This window comes from Heteronotia binoei, chromosome 5, assembly GCF_032191835.1.
Source record: "Heteronotia binoei isolate CCM8104 ecotype False Entrance Well chromosome 5, APGP_CSIRO_Hbin_v1, whole genome shotgun sequence".
Classification (NCBI taxonomy): domain Eukaryota; kingdom Metazoa; phylum Chordata; class Lepidosauria; order Squamata; family Gekkonidae; genus Heteronotia; species Heteronotia binoei.
In genome coordinates, this window is record NC_083227.1 from 145,802,665 (window position 1) to 145,830,618 (window position 27,954).

General features: G+C 42.6%; 1 protein-coding gene across 1 annotated transcript; it reads left to right on the forward strand.

Moving 5' to 3' along the window:
- Nucleotides 1-185: 185 nt before the first annotated feature.
- LOC132572064 (uncharacterized) lies at nucleotides 186-27,954 on the forward strand. The gene is made up of 8 exons (XM_060238851.1): nucleotides 186-307; nucleotides 5,102-5,317; nucleotides 9,419-9,562; nucleotides 16,704-16,867; nucleotides 17,476-17,582; nucleotides 19,468-19,583; nucleotides 20,325-20,543; nucleotides 27,779-27,954. Exons 1-8 carry the CDS (start codon nucleotides 229-231, stop codon nucleotides 27,952-27,954), a joined length of 1,221 nt encoding a protein of 406 aa, XP_060094834.1. The 5' UTR covers nucleotides 186-228.

The following is a 27,954-nucleotide window of genomic DNA, read 5'->3' on the forward strand; positions in this document are numbered from 1 at the left end:
TTTTAAAAGTCAAATGAATCAAGAAAATTTCTACATGTACTCCTGTTTATCTGAGCTTATGCTTTCTATGCTTTTGTTATTATCCATTCCATTTCTTTCTTCAGAATTCAGAAGTTAAATGGATATATGCAGATGAAAGCTGGGGTTTTTTTTCTGATAAACTATTTTTATCTTGTTAGTCTTGGTCTCAATCTACCACATTGGCACAGATGGAGAAGATGTGCTGCTATGTCATCTGGAGGTTTTATTGAGGCAACTGCTTGTTATTACCTCAAAAACTGGGTGTGCAAGAAACCAGCAGAACCAGGTTTGGAGTTTGCTGACCTAAACTGTCATGTATAAGTTACTTATTGAGTGGGCTGGGGGAAAATTGAATGGGCCTTATAACTGCTAACATTTTCAGGATGAGTTGCCTAGCTACCACTACTGAATTATATAGCTGCAGAGCTGAGTTATCCTCTTTTGGAACTGAATTAGAGACATGTCCCAGGACACCCCAGGATCCCACCAGAGTTCAGTGGGCTTCTGTTGTTTTTTTTTTATCCAGATTTCAGGGAGGACATAACTTATCAGTATTCCATATTAGTTGAGTATCTAATACCAGTTCAGAATCCTGATTTGGGTTTTTTTGCAGGGAGAGGGAGTTGATTCTGAAATTATTTGGGTCCATTATTTCCTGTGGGAAATATTTCTGAGAGGCTGAAGGGACTGAATTTTAAGCAAGTGACCGCAAAATTTCAGTGGTTAGTGATGTCTGTCCACTAAAGACACCCCCCTTCCAAGTATCAAGTGGCCCCTGAACAAGGTCGCCCCTAGCCATCCTCCAAGATTTCCTATGGAGAAAAAAATTCTGTGCCAAGCACACAAGAGCAAGCAAGCACTGGCCAAACCTTCTCAATGCAGTAGAACCAACAAACCCAACAGAATCAACATCAAACTAGAGAATTCCAACAGAACAACTGGCCAGTGTGGCAAATCAACACAAACCAGAGAATCCACCCAATCAATGAAGCAAAGGAAGGAACAGTTTTCAACCCAAGAAAACTAATGTCAAACCACAGAATCCAAGCAGAATACAGGGCCAATACAAGTCAATACAACTGAACCAATATCAAGCTAGAGAATCCCAGCAGAACCAACCTTGCAAACTCCCCCATAGGTGATTGCTTCTGAGTGCTGCTTCCCTCCCTCCTTTTGCTACAGAACAAGAGGTAGAGGGACTCAGTAATATTGTATGGGGTTACTTAGCAACTCCGGAATAGTGGCTGCCATCTCATGGTGTCTTGAGATCTTGGGTGTCATTGAGGACTTTACTTTATGAGACACAATGTGGTGTAGTGGTTAGAGTGCCAAATTAGGTTTGAATTCCTGCTCTGCCATAAAACTTCCTGGGTAACCTTATTGTCAGAACTTGTAACTTTCCTATGTGCATTTAGCCAAACTGACTCCATGCTGTAACCCGATACTAACACACTGTGCCCAGCTTCAGGCCACTAACACAAATTCCTCAGCATTTCAAACAAACTGTGATCAGTGAAGGATGGCAGATAACCCCTAGTCAACATATGCAGGTGTCCTTTGAAGCTAGGCCGACCAGGCCTTCTCAGCAGGGTTCCATCCTCCCTACTGATAACAGACTCTGGGAAATGGACAGTTGTCTTCAGCCGTGTGAAAGATCGTTTTATTATGGTTGCTACAACCGTATAAAATGTAACTAATGCTAGTCCTTGGCATCAGTGTTATCCTGTAGCTTCAGCTCTGTAGTTCTCAATAAACGCCTATACTTTTGAAACAAAGTCTTGCGCCTCGTTTGGAGTTCTTCCAGTTCTGACACTTATGCCTTCCTAACAGGGTTGTTGTGGGGATAAAATGGAGAACAATATGAGCTATATGGGTCTCCTTTGGGCTGAAAGGCACTGTATAAATAAATAATACATTACTGTACATTATTTTAGTTTTGAATTAGAATGTAAGAACATAAGAGAAGCCATGTTGGATTGGGCCAATGGCCCATCCAGTCCAACACTCTGTGTCACACAGTGGCCAAAAAAACCCCAGGAGGTCCATCAGTGGGGCTAGGACACTAGAAGCCCTCCCACTGTTGCCCCCCAAGCACCAAGAATACAGAGCATCACTGCCGCAGACAGAGAGTTCCATCAATACGCTGTGACTAATAGCCACTGGTAGACCTCTGCTCCATATGTTTATCCAATCCCCTCTTGAAGCTGACTATGCTTGTAGCCACCACCACCTCCTGTGGCAGTGAATTCCATGTGTTAATCGCCCTTTGGGTGAAGAAGTACTTCCTTTTATCAGTTCTAACCTGACTGCTCAGCAATTTCATTGATTGTCCACAAGTTCTTGTATTGTGAGAAAGGGAGAAAAGTACTTCTTTCTCTACCTTCTCTATCCCATGCACAATCTTGTAAACCTCTATAATATCACCTGTCAGTTGGAGTTTCTCCAAGCTAAAGAGCCCCAAGTGTTTTAACCTTTCTTCATAGGGAAAGTGTTCCAACCCTTTAATCATTCTAGTTTCCCTTTTATAGACTTTTTCCAATGCTATAATATCTATTTTGAGGTGTGGTGACCAGAATTGTACACAGTACTCCAAATGAGGCCGCACCATCAATTTATATAGGGGCATTATGATACTAGCTGATTTGTTTTCAATTCCCTTCCTAATAATTTCCGGCATAGCATTGGTCTTTTTTATTGCAGTCGCACACTGTCTTGACATTTTCAGTGAATTATCTACCATGACCCTGGTCAGTCTCCGCCAGTTCACACTCCATCAACTTGTATTTATAGTTAGCATTTTTGGCCCCAATGTGTATTACTTTGCACTTGGCCATGTTGAACCTCATTTGCCACGTTGATGCCCACTTGCCCAGCCTCGACAGATCCCTTTGGAGTGTCTCACAATCTTCTCTGGTTCTTATCACCCTGAACAATTTTGTGTCATCCACAAACTTAGCTAGTTCACTGCTTACTCCCAACTCCAAATCATTAATGAGCAAGTTAAAAAGCATTGGACGCAGTACTAAGCCCTGCGGCACCCCACTGCTTACCACCCTCCACTGAAAAAATTGCCTATTTATACTCACTCTCTGTTTCCTATTGATTAGCCAGTTTTTGATCCACAAAAAGACTTGTCCTTTTACCCCATGACTCTTGAGCTTACTTAGAAGCCTTTGATGAGGAACTTTATCAAAAGCTTTCTGGAAGTCCAGGTAAACAACATCTATTGGGTCCTCTTTGTCCACATGTTTGTTCACCCCCTCAAAGAACTGTAACAGGTTAGTGAGGCATGCTGAGTCTTCCTCAATAACTTGTTTCATCAGTGTGCTGACTAATGTCCTGACTTGCAATATATTTTTATCTGACCTTCAAGGATTGTAGTTTTAGATAGTCTCCAAGCTACCCCAAGGATTTTTACCTTTCCTTTCAGTTTCCTCTTCACATGTCTCGTCATCTCAGAGAAGTTACCCTTTTAAAGTCAAAAGTGGTTGTGTTGGTCTTTTTGGGCAACTCACAAATGGTGACATCAACATCATTATGGTCACTGCTCCCAAGTGGTGCAGTCACTTTTACATCTCTCACCAGGTCTTGGACATTACTTGGGACCAAGTCCAGGATTGCATCTCCCCTGGTAGGTAGTGACCATCTGCTCCATAGCACAGTCATTGACAGTGTCTAGAAACTCAATCTTTTTCTCCCAACCAGAACACATATTAACCCAATCAGTGTGTGATTAGTTAAAATCACCTATTATGACACAGTTGTTATGTCTAGCCACTATCTTTTAATTCTTTCATCATTTTATAATCATCCTCTGTCTTTTGATGTGGTGGGCTCCCAGAGTTAAGCTTCCTTTTGGGTCCACTATTAAGACCCAAAGCATTTCTAGAAGGGAATCTAATTCTCTTACTTTCTCAGTCTTACTGGACTGTATACCCTCTCTGACATACACAGCCACTCCACCTCCTACCCTTTCCCCTCTCTCTTTCCAATATAATTTATATTCAGGAATCACCGTGTCCCACTGATTCTCCTCATTCCACCAAGTTTCTGAAATACCCACAATGTTTATATTTCCCCCCAACACTAAGCATTCCAACTCCCTGATTTTACCCTGGACACTTCTAGCATTTGTATATAAACATCTATAATTTCCCAGGCAAGTTAGGCCTGCAACATTCCTCCTGCTGCCTTCACTCTTTGCCAGGCAGTCCACACTATTTGTCACCATCTCAGTGGACAACTTAATCCATTGCCTTGTAGAAAAGTAACAGCTAACCCGTCATCTCTTTGAGATGAGCCAGAGACATTTAATCTCTTGTCAGCTTTCCCCCAAAATTCAGTTTAAAAACTGCTCTGCCACCTGTATGATTTTAAGCACCAGCAGCCTGGTTCCTTCTTGGGACAAACGGAGACCATCCCTTTTGCGCAGCTCCCACTTGTTCCAAAAAGCATCCCACTGCATTCTTCCACAAATCTGGGATTTCTGACATGTATGTAGAAATGTCTTCCTTAACTGGGCAGTTTTATTGTGTGGGGTTTTTTTTTATCTGCATGGTGAGGTCATCACGGGAATCTGATATATGATAGCAGTAAAACAAAACAACATAACAAATGTAGCGAGTACATTGACAATCTTTTCCTTTGTAAATATCCTGAATTGATGATAAAGCACTGGAAACTGACATGAAATAGTATTTTTAGAGTAAAAATCAGGTGGACTATATTGCTTTTTATTATCTATTGGCACTACAGCTAAAATCATTCATGATATTTTTGAGCATATAATTGGCAGCAGTAAAAATGTCAAAAACTTGACTTTTTTCCCCAGTAAGCTTACGTTTTTATGTTTTTAAGAATCATACTTGGACATGAATCTTTAAATTGTTAGTTAAACATACAAACTGAGCATTCCTCTCCAACTATATGTAGCAGCGGGTATCACATATATTGTTAGAGCACAAAACAAGGGATTGTTAAAAACCTCATGGGCATGATGTACAAGCCTTGTATTAGTTTCTTATATTAGAAGTCAGATTTAAATACACTCCAGTGACCCCTTCATCCTCCTTTCTTTCAGACCTTGATGTATATACAGGTTTCTGGGATTCAGTAGTGATTTCAGAGAAATCAAGTTTGGCAACCAATTCTACTTACAATAAATCAAAAGAGGAATGTATTAATGAACAGTCTGGTTGCATTGGCTTTGTACTGTGGCAATATGGATATTACAAGATACATGAGGCAACTTTAGTTGGTGGAGGCTTTGGCCCAAGTGTAACATTTTTAAAATCAGGTAATTATCATAGCCTGCATTGCTTCATTCCTAAAGCATTCCTCCATTTAAAATATGTTTCAATAACAGCATATAGCATGATATTTTAAATGTTTTGTTTTCAAAACTGGTAGTATGTATTTGGATATTTCTGTTGCTTGCTAAAGGTTTCAAATTTCAGGCAGCTTGTTTTGAACAACTTGTTTCTTGTAAGGTATTGAATTGGTAGACCTGCAAAAAGACATGGAACTTTTTCTGCTGTGGAGTTAGCTCTCCTTCCCCCCATCTTCATTCCTCAAATGACAGACACAGGTCGTTTTCCCACTGACCTTACTCCGGAGCGACGTCCCTCTTCGCCGCGCAGCGTCTGCGCGGATTTCCCACCAACTGCTGCGCACAACCAGGAAGAGCCGCGGCTTTTGCATCGCAGATGTAAACTGGTTTTTAGCGGTTTACATCTGCGACGCAAAAGCCACAGCACTTCCTGGTTGTGCGCAGCAGTTGGTGGGAAATCCGCACAGACGCTGCGCGGTGAAGAGGGACGTCGCTCCGGAGTAAGGTCAGTGGGAAAACGGCCATACTGTCTCCAAATGAACACATATTTCTGGCTCTACTTTAATCTTCCCTTGTGTAGTTAGGCTGTGCACTTTTTAATTTTTTCCAACTTACCTTGCAAACTTTCTAGCTTAAATGTTGGTTTGACACCTTATTTTCTCTCTCTGTGTTAAAAAATAGGTGGTCTAATTAGTCTTTGGCAGCTGTTCCACAGAAATGGAAACATGGTTCTGCAACCCTCAGTCAATGAAATGCTGAGCATTCCTGCTTCTGTTAGAAACTAGCAGAACCAGTTTCTTCTTAGTTTGATGCTGCTAAGAAATACCTGTTATTTGATGAAAGAAAGGGTGAATGTGATGTGTAGTTCTACACTGGCATAATTGCTGTAATGATATAGGCCAGTACAAAGGTTAAAATTTGTTTTTAGTGTCTGATTTTTAGTGGATAAGAGACTAAGATTGATTCTGCACTCACATTGGTCTGGGGCAGGCTTCTGTTTCTGCGCAAGCAAGCTGGCAATTTCGCACCAGTTGCTCCACGCCGCCATTTTGCGCAGGGCAAACCCGCGATTTGCCCCATTGCAGTGTAAACCTGGGGGTTTTTTTAGGTTTACACTGCGGTGGGGCAAATTGCGGGTTTGTCCTGCGCAAAATGGCGGCGCGGAGCAACTGCTGCGAAATCGCCAGCTTGTTCCGAGCAGAAACAGAAGCCTGCTCCGGACCAAGGTGAGTGTGGAATCAGCCTAAGTTATAAATCACCAAATCAGGTTATAAATCACCAAATCAGGTTATACCTCTGCCACAAACTTATTAAGCACAACACACTTTATTACTTTTTGCATTGTACCTCTGCATCCTGACTCTTTTCTTTTCAACACCCCTCTAACCTTCAGACAGGGATAGAAGAACTTAAGGATCATCTTTGTGGCTTCTGTGCCGTTCCACATGGGACTGCGTTTCCACAGGCCAGCCACTGGGAGGAGCTATTAAGCTCATAACAACCCAAGAGTGCTGGCTCCCCCAAGTCACAGTGATTTTCCCACCCCAAAGTCATGTAACCTGGGAGGAGCCAGCACTCTCCCCTCAGTTCTCTTTTTGCCACCACAGAGAGAGGATAGACTACAGTGAGCTGTGTTTACTTTTTCCTGGCAGGAATTTCCCTTCAGGACAGGTTTGATTATGGCCCCTTTTAAAAAGTGTTCAGAGTGTAGGCAAAGATGCCCCAATTAGACAGTCATTCCACTTGCCTTCCGTGCCTTGGTGATAGCCACATCACTTCATTGCGTCAGGCCTGTAAGAAGCTAACTCCCCATGCAAGCAGTGACAGAGCAGTGTGCCTGAAGGCCGCTCTTTGGGAATGTGCACTTGCTGCATCGGAGGAAGGCATCACTGAGGGAAAGAAGTCTGATCCTCCAGCCATGAGTTCAGCTCCTCCTTTTGTACCAGCCCCTAAGAGGCCCAAAGTGTCTGCTTCCCATGCAGACTCTGAGGGCGTTTTCGCACTCACCTTAATCAGCAGCGACGCCCCTCTTCACCGTGCAGGATCTGCGCGGATTTCGCACTAATTGCCGCGGAGCACCCGGAAGAGCCGGAAAGTCCCGGCGCTTTTGCGGCGCAAACGGAAACTGGTTTTTGGCGGTTTCCGTTTGCGCCGCAAAAGCGCTGGGACTTTCTGGCTCTTCCGGGTGCTCCGCGGCAATTAGTGCGAAATCCGCGCAGATCCTGCACAGTGAAGAGGGGGTCGCTGCTGATTAAGGTGAGTGCGAAAACGCCCTGAGCCTCCTCCAAAGAGACTGAAAAAGAAAGATAAGAAGCATAACTGAGAACAGCGTTCTCCTCTGTCTGCCCTGCAGCGTGCCTGCGTGCAGCCCTCAGCTTCTGCTCTGACTCAGCGCTATGAATCCCTGTCTCCTCAGCACCAAGATACACCAAGCTCTGGTTCCAACCACTGCATGGTGCAGAGAGGAAGACCCAGGTCTTGGTGCCCATCCATCTCAACATCAGCTCAACACCAGTCCCCTTCAGTACTATCCATCTTAAAGGGATGGGCCAGACGTATAGTTCGTTCACCTTCACTTGGACATATTTCAAGGTCTTCAGATGACAGATCACGACGTGAATATACGTGCATCTTGTTGATTCATTCTTGCATTCTGACATGTTACTGTTTTATGGTTTCCCACGCTAATTCAACCCAGATCAAAGGTTTTCTGAATTTGTTAATTTTACTGTTCTGCTGTTGGTTTTTAACTTTGTACCACTTGGCATTCTAAACCCCACCAGCTGCATGTGTCTCTGCTTACTGTACCTCGTTCCTCTTCTGAAGAAGTGTGCATTCAGAAAGCTTATATTCTGAATAAAACTAAGTTGGTCTTAAAGGTGCAATTGACTCCTATTTTGTTCTACTACTTTAGACCAACACGGCTGCCTATTTGGATCTATCTTTATGAGGCTGTGTTATTTATCCTTATTTAGACAACTGGTTGTTTGTAGCAGATACCCCAGAGTAACTGCAGCACAGCCTGCAGTTTTCTTTAAAGACTTTAGAGTCCTTGGGTTTAATAGTGAACCATTCAAAATCAATTTTGCAACCTACCCAGTCTATTGAGTCAGTTTCAGTTTCAGTTTGCTTTATTACGGTCCATGACCAAATACACAGCACAATGCAGGCCAACAACAGCCACATAAAAATTGTAAAAATCAAGATGGACCTAAATAGGTGAAACGTAAGATATTTAAAAAATAAATGTGAAAATAAAATATAGGACATTAGTATGAATAATGAGATATGACAAATAATACAGTAGTGGTCAAACATCTTCTAGCTTAATAAATATAGTACATACAACAAAAAAATTTAAAAATTATACAGCTCCAGAAAAAATATTAACTAGAATACACTGGTTAAAATTACAATCTGTTACCTCGACATTAACTTGTAAGAACCATAAAATGCAATTTGATTGCATGGGAACAAAATTTGGCAACTTTATGCATGGTCTCTGTATTTATATCAGTTTCAGTAGCATTTGTGATGGTATACAGAGTACTCAGGCATTTAAGAAAAGATAAAATACAAGCTTGGAAATATTCAAAAAGCAGTCAGTTCAAGACCCCTTCTTTACATAATCCTCACGAATTCTCCTAGCTGCCGCCATAAATTTGGCACAATTAATTGTGAATTGGGGGTTAAAATCTGATAGCAGCATATTTTTGATTTTGAAATCAGAAAACCCGAGACATCCCTCCAACAAAGAATAAATGTACCTGGCTCGTATGCCAGGTTATAGACCACACCCAAACAAAACCCCAGCTCACTCTCTTGTTGGCAGCCCCAGAATGTTAAAATAAGGCAACAGGCAGAGTAGCAATCTCGTGGGGACTTGAGCATCACATGACAAAGGGGAACTTGGAAAAAGAGAGAGGGCAGAAAATTCCCCCCTCCATGATTCCAAAGCATCCATTTGTCAGGATAATACTGTGTACTTTGTAGGGCTGTTTTAAGACTATGACAAAGTAATATATGCAAGCTGTTTCACTCTAAAACACTATATATTATTATTTTTAGCGTGTGATTATGGGTACTATGGGATGGAATGTGAAGCACAGTGTCCACGCTGCTATTGGGACAAGCCCTGCCATCCTTTGACTGGAATGTGTGAAGGTTCTGTAGTGTGCACTGCACCTCAAAGCATAGGCAAATGCGATTTGGGTGAGTGGGTTTCTGCATTCTTTAAACTTTTTTTTTTGCAGAAGTATTTGAAAATATTAATGTAATTATCATACTTCATCTATAGATCATCTTAATAATGATTTTAAGAAGACAAAAGCTTTTGGTCCTGACTCCTGAGTAATAAATGCTTGAATTTTACAGGAAAATCACTTCATGAAGCAAGACAAGTAAAATTTATGTTCTTTCCGAAAAGACCATAGTTGTGATGTTTGACACTGTGGGTGGTGTTCTAAACATATACTACTCGAAGAGGCAGCACTGGAATACTTATTTTTTCCCAATGCCCAGAATTTCAGTGAAACCATAGGCAATTCACTGAAAACTCATCAATGTCTTTTGAAAAGTTATTTAAGGTGATCCATTCTTGTCTTTGAGGAAATGCTACATTAGGAGCTACTTAAACAAACGAGATACACAGGGGGCTTGGTTTTCTGCCTACTGCTGCAGATCTCTGACTCCTCCTGCTGTTGCTAGGTATACCCTGTAGCATTTTGGGAGCATTTGGGGTTGGTGTAGCTTAGGGGAAGTGACAGAAATTTTACTCCACTGGCAGAATTCCTTTTCATCGCTGTACACGTACCACGGAATCCAAGCAGCACCCTAGTTGTCACTGTTCGTGAATAAAAGATTATCAGCTTGACGGTGCCTGGAGACCATTAGAGAATTATTTGAAGCATGGAACATGCAATTATACATGAGCAGTAGTACTTCCAGTGTTATAGGATAATGTGTTTTTCATTGGTGACATGATGGTGAGAGAGGGAAAACTTACTAGATGGTAGGTTAAAGGATGGGCTACAGTAGTACTATACCCTTCAAATGACGGTGTGGACAGTGGCCTAGGGGAAGGGAGATGTCTTTCCAGATGAGAGACATAAATGAATGGAGGAGCAAGTACAAGATGCATCTGAATCAGAATTGTCGAGGCTGATAACAAGAGGGGAGAAATTGCTCCACCTAGCATGAGATAGAGAAACATGTGAAAGGATAGGCGAACTGCACTTGGTAAAAAGGAAAGGCTAGAATTAGAAATTTCTGCATGGGATTTTTTTTTCTTATTTCACTGTTCTTTGTAAAAACACAACAATACTTTTTTTTTCTCTTGGGATTTTGTTGCTTTAAGCATTTGGGATAGTGCTGGGTAAAAAGCATGAGTATGGGTGCGGTCACATGTACCATTAGTGACGACACAGCTCCGTCTGGCTGACGGATTAAATGTGTTCGTTCAGACAGCCACATCTAGCAATCGAGCCTCATCCGGGCTCATCCAGGCTTGCTACGCATGAATTTGACAGCACATAAAGTCCCGCCCTTTTTCAAAACAGCGGCACAGGATCGGCTTTTTGTTGTTTGGACAGCTCACGTGCGATACTGCCTCTCACCTTTTTTTTTTCAAAGACAGCCCCAGCAGACATGCGCATTGCCAGATCATCTGGGAATCTGAGGTGACGCTTCTGCTTCTCCAATCAACACAGGATCGGAGGGGGGGGGGAATCGTTATCCCACTATTCAGAACAGGAAAAAATTCTTTTTTTTCAATGTGGAGGATTTCAAGATATCATTGTCACTGCCAATTTCTAGGAAAATAATTCCTGGCAGTTCCGTGGTTTGGATCGGCAACGTTAATTCTGGAAACTTTCGCCCTTCCCCGCTGCCTCTGAAGACAGTTTTGATTTCCCAGCTCCAAACAGTTGGGCGCATGTTCAATGGACCCCCTCCCCTCCCAGAAATCACCATCTGATTACGCATGCTCCAAGAAAGGAGCGTGATAGTATTGGATGTCTGATTGCGCACAACAGAATGAATCGCATTCTTGGATGCTCGTCTGAACTGCCCTAAATCGAATCAATATTCAGCCGTTCAGATTTGAGCGCTACACAACCGCTTTTAATGGTAGGTGTGACAGCACCCTATAAGTTGCTCACAGATGCTTTCTCCACTTTTGAATTACAATTGCATTGGCAAGACTATCACCACAGGGACAAAACTTTTTATGGAATTATCTCAGAATAGGTAACTCACTTGCATACCTTTTATAAATATCAGTATTCGCAGTTATATATTTATTTTTATGTAATAAACTTTTATGTAATAAACTATTAATAAGGCCCATTGTGAAGAAAAATACAATGGGCTCTAGAACGAGGCTCTGGGTGAGTGCTTCCCCCACCCTTGCTGTCTTCCACCCACCCAAATGAAGGTATGCACACCCCCCCCCACCGAAGGGGAGCTGACGTCTGTCATCTGGAGCGCAGTTGTAATTCTGAATTATCTTCAGTCTCCTCTCCTGGAGATTGACAACAGTGGTTCCCCAGGAGGAAATGTCTAAAGTCTCATCCCTCCTCAAACCCCACCCCTTAAATCTTCAGGAATTTCCTAACCTAGAATTGACAACTATACCTCCTTCCCTTTATCTGTCCCTTTTTCAGCTTTCCATTCCCTTCGCCCTCCCTGCAGCTTCCTATATAGGAAGAGGACAATCTTTCTTCACACTGGTGGGGAGGAAGACCAAAGCAGCTTACATCATTCTTTTCTCTCCACTTTGATCTGCACAACCTTAGGCTGAAACCCTGTTACTGGCCTGAAATCACCCAGTCAGCTTCCACAGCAAAAGCCTGGGTCTGGCAGACCCTGCTCTGAAGCCGCCCCCCCCAAACTTGGCTTTCACTCACCTCCCTCCCTGCAGCTGAAACAGACAGCAGCTTTCCATCCCTCCCCTCGCCGCATATGTGTGTGTGTGTGTCCCTGTGTCTGTGGTGGCTCAGTTTCTGTGGGGGCTAGCATGGTTGTGTTATAGAGTATGCACCTCAAGCAGGTATTTTCAGAAGAGTATAATGACACAGCCCTCACCTGGAGATTGGCAACAATGATTTTCCAGGCAGAAATGGCTAATTTTGAGAATGGATTCTATGCCATGGCACCTGGCTGAGGTCCCACCCTTTCTTAAACTCACCTTCATCCACCAAATCTCAAGGAATTTCCCAACATGGAGTTGGCAACTGCTGATTCACATTGGCTATCATAGAGGAACTGCTGCTGAACAGGACCAAGCAGCCGGGCCTAGTTAAGTCATGCCAGCCGGGTAGGCTTCCCAAATCCCCCGCCTGGGCGGGGGACCCCCGATTTGGAGCCTCCTCCCCCCACTCGGCAAAAATCCAGAAAGCGGGGGGAATGGCGGCCCTTCCCACGCAGCCTAGATCCCAGCAGCTTCTCCTCTCCCCTTCCCACCAATCCCTGATGCTTCTCCTCCTCCCTTCCCTTCCCTTCCCACCTCCAATCGGAGCAGCTTCTCCTTGCCCCTCCCCTTCCCACCCAGCTCCATTGCAGCAGCCGGAGCTTTCCCAAGCTGCTTCCTGCCCCGCCCCAAAGGACCATGTGCCTTTGCACCTCCGGAGGTGGTGAAAGGCTTCAACTTTCTGTGTCTGTGTCTTTGTTACTGTGAAGAAGCTGGCTGGTGAGTAGAGAGCCAATCCCCTACATCAGATTTGCGAGAAGGGGTGTGTGTGTGGAGGAGAGGGAAACATCATTATTCCCTATGTGAAATATTTCTCATAGGGTATAATGGGGAATTGATCTGGAGGTTTCGGGGGCTCTGGGGGAGCTATTTTTTGAGGTAGAGGCACCAAATTTTCAGTATAGTATCTAGTGCCTCTCCCCAAAATACCCTCCAAGTTTCAAAAAGATTGGACCAGGGGGTCCAGTTCTATGAGCCCCAAAAGAAGGTGCCCCTATCCTTCATTATTTCCTATGGAAGAAAGACATTTAAAAAGGTGTGCTGTCCCTTTAAATGTGATGACCAGAACTCTCTTGGAGTTCAATTATGCTTGTCACACCCTTGTTCCTGGCTCCACCCCCAATGTCTCCTGGCTCCACCCCCAAAGTCTCCTGGCTCCACCCCCAAAGCCCCGATATTTCTTGAATTGGACTTGGCAACCCTACAGCCGGGTGGCATCAAGTCACCCAGAGGTTGCTGCCAGGCCAAGGGTAGCCAATCTCCAGGTGGAACCTGAAGATCTCCTGGGATCAGAACTGATTTCCAGGCAACAGATTTCTCTCCCCATCCTGGAGAAAATAACTGCTTTGGAGGGTGGACTGTATGCTATTCTATTCACCTGAGGCCTTTCCCTTTACTGAGAAAAGCAGCCTGGGTTGCCTAGCAACAGCCTCTGGCTAGCACTTCCCAGGATGAAAATAAGCGGGGCCTTGCCTCTGTGGCAGAACAGGCACCTGCCCCTCAGTCCTTGCAACTGTGCAGCCATCTGAGGCTTGCAAGTCCTGCTGCCGCCCTACCCCACCACCTGGTGGGTGTAACCTTTCCTTAGTTTGCTGCCACCACCCACTGAGTTTGTCACTGCCGTATTAGAGGGACAGTGAGACCCCTCTGGCTGAATCTCCTTGTTTGAAGGTGAAATCTCCAATCTTTGGGGTGGCCCTGGAGAGTTGGCAACCCAAAAAACCCAGGCCTCTCCTTTCTCTTTTCAGGGTTTCCTTTTCTTTCTTGGTAACTTGCAGGGCTGGGGAGACTAAGTGGTCAGATCACGGCTCCATTAGTCAACTACAAAAATATATATATTTATTCAAACTATTTACACTATAAACAGGGAACACTTATATTGCTTGGACAAGGCACACTACAAGGGAAAACTTATACTGTGGACCAACAGGGCACAAACAAAACAGAAGAAAACCGCAGTCCTCTATCCCTGCCCACTTCCCTAACTTCTCTGCCTGGGAGGTTGCAGTGCAGGACAGGGTCTCTTTTCCAACAGGCCTCCAGATCACCTTCACCTCTCCCTCTCTTTCTCTAGAGAAGGCAGAGAAACTTCCAGTCCACCCCAGACTGGTTGCAGCTGAATCCCTTGGGTTTCCAATTCTGACTTGCAGGGGTCTCCATCTCTGTGGCCTGTTCACCCTGCACAGCCCTTTCACAGGAGTCTCTCCTACTCTTCAGTAGATCAAAGACTGTCTGCTTCCTGGTTGGATAAAAGTATAAAAAGAGGTTGCCCCGCCCTTGGGGAAGTTCTCCTTCCCCTTGGCTCTTTTTAGGCCCAAGGGCTACTGGACTTTATAGGTCAGAGGAGGACATTTTAAAATCAAAAACTACAAACAGGCATTTTAAAACCAGCCAACTGCCAGTACTTTAACCATTTAGTTACAGCCTCCCTGGCTATTTGTGTGGCCTTTGGAGGCTGTGTGTGCTGGGAGGCCTTTCGTGAAGCCACAGTAGCTCTGCAGCCCTTTCTAAGGCTAGTTGACAGGATACAGAGAAGAGTTGGCTGTCTCTGAGGTAAGACGGTTAACATTCCTGGGGCTGAGTAGGTGGGGGCAGAAGAACATGTCTCTCACAGTTTACTGTTTGCTTCAGTGTTTGCTTTGCAACAGCGTTGTTTGTGTATGTGTGTGTGTGGGGGGGGGGGGACATACTGTCCCAGACTTCTTACAACAGGCCCTGAGGAGAGGCAGTAGTAATCAGTAAGGCTCCAGAAGAACCTCTCTCAGCAGAGAACTGTCTCGCTCAAGGGTCAGTGGCCTTCTGATGGGGTTCTGGCCTGACAGGACCGGCAGTGGGCAGGTCACAGCGAGGCTACCCATTGACGGGGGGAGTGGTGACAGACAGATTGCAAGGCCACTCCTGTGGCTGCCACAACTTCCAATAAAAATTGAGGGAAGAGCCAACACATTGAGCTTTTATTATATCTATGATGCCTGTTAAATATAGTTAACTTCAGGTGACCGTTCCTAAACAGAACCCCCAGATGCAAAATGATCAAGCTTTTTCAGTCTTGCGTGAATTTCAGCATATCACCACCTGACAGAAAAAATACGAAACTCTGAAATAATTTTTTTAATTAACAATTTTTGTATTAAATTTTAAATTGCATACAAACACATTTCTTACCAGAAATTTTCGTTAACAGTTATTCACAAAACTTCCAGCGTTGTTCTTTAACTGACATTGAACACAAACTTAATTTATCCTAAGACTACATTAATAAGGTATCTATCTAAACTATACCTAAAACTAAATATTACATTTAACACAAAACTTTAAAAATAAATCATCGATTGATACAGTGCATTATCTGATAGAATTTGTTTCTGCATTAGAAATGAAACCACTGGAAATCAAGGTTGTATGATTTTTTTTTTCATATAGGTGTGGTGAAGTAGGATAATTGCTTGAGTAGGCTAATTTACTATAAATAAAATATTCCCAAATCTTGTTCAGCCAACTGTTGCGCATTGGAGGTTTTTCCTCCTTCAATTTTTTTGCAATTAGGTTTTTTTGCTATTGCTATTAATGTAGATACCATATCTCTTTTACGTTTCACCAAATTTTCTGAAAAACATAGATCATGAAATAAATAAATGATCTATTGTTCTCTCCATCCTCAAAGATGTTCATTTTCCAAAAGGTACAGTGGGTATTTGAATACACATAGCAAAATGAAAATATACACAAATTGTGAGAGGTTACGTTTTACGCGCTAAAATTTTATATTACCACTACATGCAGCCATAACATTTCATATTACTGCCACAAGTAGCTGATAGTAGGCTACCTGGAGATATTAGGTGGCTAGACGAATCAGTAGAACCTAACATGATGGTGGATTTCAGCCTTGAAGGTCAAAACCTGAGGTGAGTTAGGTCCATGTCTAGGCAAAATCCTTATGCAAGGCATGGGTCCCAGGTTATACCACTGGGACTAGCTCTGTTTCCCCATACTCCTATGCAGCTTTCCCCTCCTATTCCTCTTTTATTAAGGCTCTCCTCTTGAAACGTTTGTTTCTATTTAAGTGGCTCTTTTTCTTGCTTAGTTTCAGGGACCTTAGAATCATAGAGTTGGAAGGGACCTCCAGGCTCATCTAGTCCAATCCCCTGCACAATGCAGGAAATTCGCAAACACCTTCCCCAGAATCCACAAGACCCTTCTTGGCTTGTCTTTTTGTCCTACACGCTATCTCTGCAGCTTCCCTCCTTTCTCTGGAGTTTTCCAGGCCACACACAGATAAGGAGCTGCTTGCCAGGGTTAGGGCAGCCGTAGTTGCCACACCATCTCAATACATTTGAAATAAATGTTTATTTTCTGCTTTGTCTTCTTCTTTGACGACGTCAGGCTTGTACAGTTTAAAATGTCCCTTTGGCGTTGGTTGGTGGTTCTGGAAAGGAAATTGCTACTTGATAGAAAAAACTAGAAAAGTAAAATGGAAGGAAGCTGTGGAGTTGTGCAAACGTTTTAAAGACACAGGTCTACTTCAGCTGGATAGTCCTAATGAAAAGGTTAGATTTTTTATAAAAAAAAAATGTGAATAGTTAATTTGGATATTTCATGGCAAAGTAAAGAAGAGCATTTGTTTACTGAGAAATAATGCCTTGGAACCTTTATAAAGGATGGGGGGGGGGGGGGTTGCAGGGGGAATGGTTGTGACATTTCACCCTTTAAGAACATAAGAGAAGCCATGTTGGATCAGGCCAATGGCCCATCCAGTCCAACATTGCAGATAAGAGAATACTATGAGATTTAAAAATAGATAGGAGCGTTGCATGTATAAGGCATGAATGAGCCTGCTGCTTCTACTTCTTCCATAGTTACTGCTTTTGGCATGAGTATCTGAGGAGATGGACGATAGATGGATTGGGATTGCACAGTGACCTACTTTTCAAAGAGTGTTTGCCTCAATATAATCAACATGCGACTGGGGAGGAAGTGAAGGGGTGCTAGTTTTTACTGTATGTGAAGAACGATAAGCATTGGGCTCTGCACTGGCGCTAATCTCCTCTATGGCTGTAGTTGCATTTATGGGATTTCTGTGTTGCAAATTTCCTCCTGGGGTTTTAACCATGCTAATTTTGCACTGTTTGTAACGCTGCATATGCTTTCTTTATAGTCGTGGCTGAGAGAAATGATAACTTCACAAATGTGGATAGGAATGTCATGGAACAAGAGAGAGTGGCAATGGGAAAATGGATTGAAAGTAAACACTAAGGCAATGTGGTAAAAATTTAAAACTTAACTGCCTTTTATGAATGAAATAGTAAACACTGCGTATATAGTCATTTTGGAGTGTCTGAATTATAGTTAAATGTTAATCATGTCAATGCTATTTTTAATTAGTTAAATTATTGGGATGTGGAGTAAGCAACATCTTACCTGGACTGAAAAGTCACTGGAGTTCTGTTAATGAAACTCTTGATATGGTATATGGCCCTAAGCAGCAGTGGTTGAGCTTGGTCCATTCTGCTGATTTTTACTGCAGTCGAGCCAGTTGGGGTTTACTTTGAATGCTGTGCCTGCATTCTGCATCTTTTTCTCTCCAATTTCTATTGAGAATTGCGGCGTATATATTCTGCATACCATTGAGAAAACCTGGGGTTGGTTTCTCCTGGTTGGTTAGTTTCACACTGGGCATGCCTTTTGAAATAGGAGATTCTTCCAGTTGAATTTACTGTGGGGTCACCATTAGTGTCCCCCTCCCCTTTTTCAGTAGTCAAGGAGTTTGCTGGAAGAAAAAAAAAACACTGGCAGGCACTGCTCTAAACATTTAGTAAGAGTCAATGCTAACAACATGGCTGAAGAGGAGGCAGTTAATGAGGGGGAGACATCAGTGCTTTGCAGCCTGAGTCTCCCCCCATTGTTATTTAGAAATGAGATGACAAAAGTGGAATTACGAGATGTTGAAATGGACCAGCCTTTAAAAAATAAACAGGCTGCTGCTGCCACAAAGTAGGTTCCACAGCATTATTCTCACGTTTGAAATGTTTGTGGTCAGAATTAATTTAAAATGAAACCTTTTTAAAAAAAATACAAAATTGCCTGAAAGAGGAATTGAACTCCAAAACATCACACTAAATAGCTCAGCATTTTAACCAACCAAGCTAACTTGATGTTCCTACAAACAAGTCAGACAAAGGCAATTACTTTCCTAATCTCCTATTTCAAAAAGACATGCATAGTATGAAACTGACCAATAAGAACAGACCAATTAGCCTGTCAGGGGAGGGGAGGGGAAAAATCCAAGGAAATGTTTCCGCTTTTAAAGGCTTGGAAGCAAATTAAGAGGAGGAGGGGGAAATACTCCTCTGAAAAACCACTCTTGGAAACTACGAATATACAGTGGAGTGACAGCAGAATGCTGGGAAAAGGATGTGGAAGGAATTTAAGAATCTGATGGGAGAGTGAGTTGAGTGTGCAAGTGAATATGGAAGCAGGTTTTTGAAGCAACGGAGGAGGGAGGCGAGAGCAATAGTAAACACAAAAGCAGAAAGGGCCCTTGTGGCGCTAGTGAAAGGTGGCTTTAACTCCCATTCAGCACTGTTTCCCAAGTTAACAACCCTCCCTGCCCCATTTCATAGTTGAACATATGAACATATGAAGCTGCCGCTGCCAGTCTGAGAAGACAATAGTGGCTTTGATGGACTGAAGGTCTGATTCAGTATAAGGCAGCTTCATATGTTCATATGTTGAAAGCATATTACAAAGTTAGATGTCAGTGCAGTAAAAGTGGGGTGATACATAGAATAAACATTGCAACAGACTACAATCCTGTTCCTTTATAAGCTCCTCTAGTTTTTTACAAACTCTAAAATCGTGAAAGTATTGCACAAATATATCTGCGCTGTTTAGCAGTGAAACAAAATATATAGTTTCAAGGGCAGCAGTAGGAGAGCCCTTTGCCAAATATGAAACCCTGCAGGGTGCTAGCCTACCAGCTGTCTAGCTAGCAATGAAAGTCTGTGGCAAGCAAAGATTACATTAGTTACTATGTTCTCAAGGCAGCCTTCCAGAAAATTGATTGCTGACTTGGGTTGGTGTATATTTTAAAATATTATTTGAGCATTTCCCCCTCCCGAGGCATTTCAAATTTTGTCTCTTCCTTCAGGTTAGACATTGAGGGGGAAGCTCATGAAAGCTGTGGGACTCTTCACCACACAAAAAGCGCACTGCAGTCAGCAAAGTGCTCCCAAGAATTCCATTTCATATGTAAAAAACATGAAAGTAAGTAACAACTTATTTTTTGAATCTGTGATCTCTGTTCCATTTGGTACTGTTCTCTCCCCCGTATGCAAGTGAGGGCTTTCTAGTACACCCAACACTCTATTTTAGGTCCCTGCTGCAGCCTGTTTGTTCTCCTTAGGAGAGAGCATCTCTTGGAAGCAATGAGATATTTCTCCTCAGCTAGGTGTTCTGAATAATGACTAGTGAAGATAGAGCACACATGTTATAGGGTGCATTGCTACGAGCATCCTGTAAGAATTTGTGCTGCAGTAACATGGCCCAGCGTGACAAGGTCTCATTTATGTCAGATCCAGCCTTTGTAATAAGTGAGTTTGACACCCCTGGAACAAATGTTAAATGTTTGAAAGAAGGAGGGAAGGAAGGAAGACAGGGAAGGAGAGGTAGAAAGAAAGCAACTTTAACTTTAAATGCATTCTCCAAGCCATGGCTGACTTGGCTTGGAGAAAAGATTTAAAGAGACAAATGACTTGTCCAAGGCTGCCAATGTGGTGGTGGTGGGGCTTTGAGACCCACACAATATGTGTGAAAGAGCCACATGTGGTTCCTAAGCTGCAGTTTGGCTACCCCAGCATAGCACAAGAGCTTGCAGGTACCTGTATGGTGCTTCCCAAATTGCTATCTAAGAGAAAGCTCTCAAGCAGCTCAAGCGTCTTAAATGCTGTTTTTTTATATTGTGATGAAAAAATTATTGCCTATGATTCTTTTCTTTTCTTTGTACAGACATGAACATATTTCAGCTCTATGGGGGTCATATAATAATACACAGACAGAATGTATTGCCAAAAGTGTTCGATGCTCTCAGATCTGCTCAAGAAGATTGCATTTTTGAGAAAACCACCTGTACTGGTATAATGTTTTCCATGGGTTTGTACTATATGGTTAGTGGAATTGAAGTATTTAAAAGTACCAGTGCTGCTGACTTACTGTATGTAAAAACTGGTAAGTTAATAAAAGCATCTAATTTGTACACATTGTCCCCCCCCCAAGTTTTTATTTATATATCTTTCAGTAACAAGATTACAACAACATCATATAGTGAGGTACAGCGCATAGCCTTAATGTGAAGGTTTATATTTGTAGATTCTTAAGTTACAGTAGTATTGTACATATTGTTAAAATTTACATAGCGTATGTGCCTTTTGTTTGATGGTCAAACTGTAGGAGAAGCTAGAAAATCCATGGTCAGAAATCCAGTACATTTTAACTGCTAAGTAGCAGTGTTGAGATCCCCACCTCATTTGGATAGTAGAGGAGTTAGCCCTTTCCCATACTTCATCTTCTTGATCTCACCCATCATCTTAGCATTGCTATTTGCCTCACTGGGAGAGATCTGCCAGTTGTACGCAGAGCTGGCTTGCCCACTAGGCAAACTAGGCATTTGGCTAGGGCACCGGAAGGGGGATGCCGAATTGGGCTCCCCCCCCATGCCCAAGACAAATGTCTAAGTTTGTCTTTCCCCATCACCACCACAACTGCCCAACCCTCCCTTCCCTTCCCTTCCACAGCACAGCACTGTGCTCCGCACACACACACACCCCAGCGCGATCAGAGGAGCACCGCAACGAGGTTCAGCCCCACCTGCTTTGACAGGGCCCAGGCTTCTTCTAAGTTCTGTAATTTATTTTGATATTCTGCCTTCTCTTTTCTGTGCTTCTGAGGAGTTTGTTTCTTGTATTTTATTGTGGTTCGATTTTTTGTTAGCTTTTCTGTTTTTCCTCTGTTAGTGGGCTGCTGTCATGGGTCAGCCAGGGTTCGATGAGGATTCCTCTGGAGAAGAGGATCCACATGTAGCCAGCTCTGGGGCAGCAGAAACTGGCAAGCAGGAAGATGGACTACAGGCTGGTCAGGATTCACAGCCAACAGCTAGTACAGAGCCACCGACAATGAACTCTGAGCCACCAACAATGAGCTCTGAGTCAATAGGTGAAACTAAAGTTGATTGTTCCCAGCCCTCCAGTATCACCCACGCCCTTTGAGCGCTTCAGACAGAGACTATGAACATAACTACAGGAGAGATGACAGAGTGCTCGCCTTGTGGCCTGACACCAGCTGCTTGAGTAGTTGTAGAACTACTCCTGAGCAGCTGGCTGCAAATTTGACCCTTAGGCACATGCCTATAAAAACCAGCCAAGGGAGGCTGTTATGTGTGTTAGGGAATTCTGTTTGAAATTCTATTTCTTTATCTCAAACAGTGCGATGGATCACTGGATCAAATAATCACTGAGGCATTTAACATGAAAAAGCAAAAACATATTTATTTCTACAAGGAAAGGGTACTGGGAGGTAAAAATAACAAACACTATAGAACTACATGCTTACACTAGAAGATCATGTGCTTAATGGAGATTACTTCCTCCTTCTTCTAGACCTCTCTGCCTGAACAAAGGAAGTCACCTGACTAACTGACCAAACAAAGAAAACAGGTTTTCCCGCTTCTAGACCTTGATTGACGGCAGTCAGTATCTTCTTCCCAGGTCATGCAGACAATAGGGAATCAAGCACAGTGTTAACCCTATAATGACTGGAACTTTAGAACATTGCAAAGGACATACAGAACAGATACATATTTCCAATGTGTGGAAGCAACAAGCCATTCTACCATGACTCTGTGACTGGATCCTGCCTCACTTGCGCTAGCTTCTGTCTATGGCCTTTGGTTTTGCTAGATTCATGAGTAACCTTTGGACTGCTTCACTATACCTCTCAGACAGCCAGGGGTGGAATTCTAGCTCCTTTGTATATTGGGCCACACACCCCTGATGTAGCCAATCATCCAAGAAGTTACAAAAAAGAGTGTTGTAAGCTCTTGGAGGATTGGCTACATCACGTGGCCTAATATGCAAAGGAACTCCTGCTAGAATTCCACCCATGCGGACAGCCCCTTGGTAACAGCTCATATGGCTCTGAACTCTTGGACTGGACTTCTGACTTGGTTTCTCCTGCTTGGACTTTGACTGCCTCCCAGGATCTCACCCTTGGCTTTGCCTGACCCACAACAGCTGCCTGTTTTCCACCTTTTAGAAGATTAGCAATTATTGGTAATGTATATTTTTTATTGCTTAGAGTTGGATAGGTAGGCTCCCAGTGAACCCCTTGAAATGTGACATGACCTTACCTCAGTAAAAAACACTCCTATTTCTGTGCAACGTGATTGGTGGGGCAAGTCAGCAGCTCGTTAGATGGACACACTGGATTGACTACTTTTATTCAAAGTTACTAAATCTGTTTTTTTTTAAAAACTCTAGACACTTCTTCAGAAACAGCCATTTTCTCATTTTCCAGTATGAAAAGAGGATGGCTGAAGGGCACCTTATTCAAGGGTTTGAAAAATTGGACCCCCTGTCCAATTCACTTTAAACTTGGGGAGTCTTTAGAAGAGAGAGAGAGAACTAAAAAAATATTTTTCTACAGCTTACCCCTACTATTTTTAGTAACAACAAGCATGAGATCTTGTCATGGATCTTCCATTATTTAATCTAGCTTGATCTTAAGAAATGCCTTGCAGAGTGAACTGATATCAGATATAAGAACCCACAATTCAACAGTCAAGCTCAGTACCATACAGAACTATGTGGCATCAAAACATTAAATAGAAAATTTTCTTTTTCAACGTTTATATAAGAAATGATCCCATAATAAACAACAGTTACACAGAACAAACTGACTTGTGTTTGTCTAGTATTTTCCTAAGTACAAAACAGCATATAATTATTGTGACCAGAGTTCAAAAATCCTTTAGTAAAGTCCACAAGTCAGAGGCAGTTCACTGCTGGGAGCCATCTGATGTGTGCATGGAAATGCTGATGCAAGAGGAACCGGTTTCAGTCCTAAGGCCTTCTTCAGCTATGGCTTCAAAGCTATAACAAGAAATACATTCAGCCATCCACATACATATTTATACAGAAACCGGTGCAATACAATGCAATCATCAATTGGCACACGAGACTCACCTCAAATTTTGTAGTAGTATTCTTGGAAGCACCAATCCAAATCACAGTCTGCCAGTGTTCTGAAACTCTCCTGCCTGGTATAGCTTCTCCTTATTCAATACTACAGTAACATTTTATTTGTTTGTTTGTTTATTTATTTAATGACTTCTATCGCGCCCTTCCCAACAAGTGGCTCAGGGCGGCTTACAACACAGGAATCTAACATAAATAGGAGTTAAGCATAAAGCATTTAAATTTAAGCATTAAACCATTTAAAACCTTGAACCATTTAGAACATTTAAAACATTTAAAACATTGGGGGCAGCAGACATCCAGTATAGCTACGCTCAGTTTCTTGTACCAGCTAGTCATAGGCCAGCCGGAAGAGGGTTGTCTTACAGGCCCTGCGGAACTGGGCGAGGTCCCACAGGGCCCTCACCTCTTCCGGCAGCTGGTTCCACCAGGAGGGGGCCATAATAGAAAAGGCCCGGTCCCTTGTAGATTTTAAGCGGGCTTCCTTTGGCCCGGGGATAACTAGGAGATTTTGAGTTCCTGATCTCGGTACTCTCTGGGGAACATGCGGGGAGAGACGATCCTTCAGGTAGGCAGGTCCTAGGCCATATAGGGCTTTAAAGGTAATAACCAGCACCTTGTACCTTGCACTAATCAGTAGGACCTGCATGATCCCATTCACAAAATTAAACACTACAGTCTAGAGGAAGGATGAACTCCATGTTCTGATTAAGTCCCATAGGGGCCAAAGTTTTCAAGGTGTGTATTCAATAACACCTTTGTCGCAATAAACGTTCATGAACATCAATCTGTACATATGGATGTGGATCAAATTTTTCTAACACAAGAAACGTGAAATTATTGGGAGAAAGTTTGGCCATCACAAAATGCTGTGAAAGTGGAGCCTCATGATTTAGCGTTCTAATGTGGGACCTATGTTCACATTTCTGAACCCTCACTGCTCTCATGGGTGAACCTACATATAATTTGGAACAAGCATATTTTATCAGATAAATAATCCTTTTAGTTATACAATAAGTCCAGGTTGTTAATTTCCACCTTTAAGAAGGTAAATTGATCTCATCTGTTTTCCAGGCCAATTCACATACAGAATAGGAGCCCCAAAGAAAATGAGATCAATTTACCTTTTTTTTAAAGGAGAAAATTAACAACCTGGACTTCTTGTGCAACTAAAAGGATTATTTATCTGATAAAATATGCTTGTTCCAAATTATATATGTGTCATTTGAGGACTGCACTGTATTTTTTTTTAATAAATGTTTGTGGATGGCTGAATGTATTTCTTGTAATAGCTGGAAGTCATAGCTGAAGGTCTTTGGACTGAAACCAGTTCCTCTTGCATTGGCATTTCCATGCACACATCAGAAGGCTAAAGGATTTTTGAACTTTGGTCACAATAATTATATGGTGTTTTCTACTTATGAAAATACTAGACAAACACAAATCAGTTTGTTCTGTGTAACTGTTGTTTATTATGGGATCATTTTTTATATAATCATAGAATCATAGACTTGGAAGGGACCTCCAGGGTCATCTAGTCCAACCCCCTGCACAATGCAGGAAACTCACAAACACCTCCCCCTAAATTCACAGGATCATCATTGCTGTCAGATGCCCATCTAGCCTCTGTTTAAAAACCTCCAAGGAAGGAGAGCCCACCACCTTCTGAGGAAGCCTGTTCCACTGAGGAATCACTCTAACAGTCAGGAAGTTCTTCCTAATGTTGAGCTGGAAACTGTTTTGATTTAATTTCAGCCCATTGGTTCTGGTCCTGCCTTCTGGGGCCACAGAAAACAATTCTACACCATCCTCTATATGACAGCCCTTCAAGTACTTGAAGATGGTGATCATATCACCTCTCAGCCACCTCCTCTCCAGGCTAAACATCCCCAGCTCTGAGGGTTGTTTCCTCATAGGACTTGGTCTCCAGACCCCTCACCATCTTCGTTGCCCTCCTCTGGACTCGTTCCAGCTTGTCTATATCCTTCTTAAAATGTGGTGCCCAAAACCGAACACAGTACTCCAGATGAGGTCTTACCAGAGCAGAGTAAAGCGATACCATCACTTCACGTGTTCTGGACACTATACTTCTGTTGATACAGGCCAAAATTGCATTTGCCTTTTTAGCCACCGCATCACACTGCTGACTCATGTTCAGTGTATTATCCATTAAGACCCCGAGATCCTTTTCGCACATAGTACTGCTAAGACAAGTCTCCCCCATCCTATAACCATGCATTGGATTTTTCCTACCTAAATGCAGAACTTTACATTTATCCCTGTTAAAATTCATTTTATTGGTTTTAGTCCAGTTTTCCAGCCTGTCATGGTTATCCTGTATCCTGTTTCTGTCTTCCACTGTATTTGCAGACCCTCCCAATTTAGTATCATTGGCAAACCTAATAATAATAATAATATGATATTGGATTTATATCCCGCCCTCCACTCCGAAGAGTCTCAGAGCGGCTCACAATCTCCTTTACCTTCCTCCCCCACAACAGACACCCTGTGAGGTGGGTGGGGCTGGAGAGGGCTCTCCCAGCAGCTGCCCTTTCAAGGACAACCTCTGCCAGAGCTATGGCTGACCCAAGGCCTTGCTAGCAGGTGCAAGTGGAGGAGCGGGGAATCAAACCCGGTTCTCCCAGATAAGAGTCCGCACACTTAACCACTACACCAAACTGGCTCTCCCAGAATTCCCTCTATTCCTTCATCCAAATCATTTATAAGGATGTTGAACAAAACAGGTCCCAGGACAGATCCTTGAGGCATTCCACTTGTCACTCCTCTCCAAGAGGATGAGGAACCATTCACAAGCACTCTTTGGGTGTGATCTGTCTACCAGTTACAGATCCACCTAACGGTAACAAGATCCAAACCACATTTTACCAACTTGTCAACAAGGATAGTATGTGGAACCTTATCAAAAGCCTTACTGAAATCAAGATAAACGATGTCTACAGCATTCCCCTGATCCAGTAAGATAATCACTTTCTCAAAAAAAGAGATCAGGTTAGTTTGACATGACTTGTTCTTGAGAAACGCATTCTGGCTCTTAGTAATCACATCCATTCTTTCTAAATGTTCCAGGACCAACTGTTTGATGATTTGATGATTTGTTCTAAAACTTTTCCAGATATAGATGTTAAGCTGACGAGTCAGTAGTTACCCGGATCCTCTTTTTTCCCCTTCTTGAAGATGGGGACAACATTTGCCCGCCTCCAATCTTCCGGCACCTCTCCTGTTCTCCAAGAATTTTCAAAAATAATAGCCAGAGGCTTGGAAATTACATCCGCAAAGCTCTTTTAGAACCCTTGGATGCAGTTCATCTGGCCCTGAGGACTTAGTTTTATTAGTTTTAAAACTAATTAGGACTTAGTTTTATTTAACTAATTAGGACTTATTAGGACTTAGTTTTATTTAAAGAAACTAGGTGTTTATGTACTTCCAGAGATGGTGCGAGCCCTGCAGGACCTGAACCAGTTCCGCAGGGCTTGCAAAACCTCTCTGTTTCAGCTTGCTTTTGGGACAGAACCTGGTTAAACGGATCTGTAGCCATCCAGCCATCTTGTGCATGATTGTGATCTATAGCACTTTATAGCACTGTTTTATCTATTTAATTAACTATGTAATTGAATTGTAACTGAATTGTATTTTAAAATTGTTTGTTTTATATTGTATTTTATTTATATCACGGTGTTCCGTGTCTGTGAGCCGCCCTGAGCCCGCCATCGGCGGGGGAGGGCGGGATATAAAAATAATCTTATCTTATCTTATCTTATCTTATCTTATCTTATCTTATCTTATCTTATCTTATCTTATCTATCTTACTACCCCTATGCTGATTCTAGGTTGGAACTTCATAACATCCTTATATGTTCTGTTTTTGCCATGTTGAGCACCGTTTCCCTCAGAAGAGAAGACTGAGGAAAAGTAGGAATTTAGCAATTCCGCCCTTTCTACATTACCTGTTACAATTTCACTTTCCTGCCCTCGCAATGGGCCTACCATGTCTTTGCTCTTTTTCTTACTCTGAACATAAGAAAATAACCCTTTTTTGTTGGTTTTAGCATCTTTGGCCAGCCTAAGCTCATACTGAGCTTTAGCTTTCCTAACTTTTTCTCTACAAGCCCTGGGATAGGAGGAAAATATTTTAAAGTATTTGATAATAAATTTTTACTTAATTCTGATGGGGTTTTGACTCTCAAATTTCAGGTTGTAATCCTGGATTCTATGGCACAAATTGTCAATTCAAATGTAAACAGTGTCCCAATGGACTTCCTTGTCATGGTATTAATGGAGAATGTGTAGGCACCAGTGCCACCATGTGTAGCTTAGACTCCCAGGATCCGAAGTGCCAAGATGGAGGTAAAAAATCATGCATTTTATAG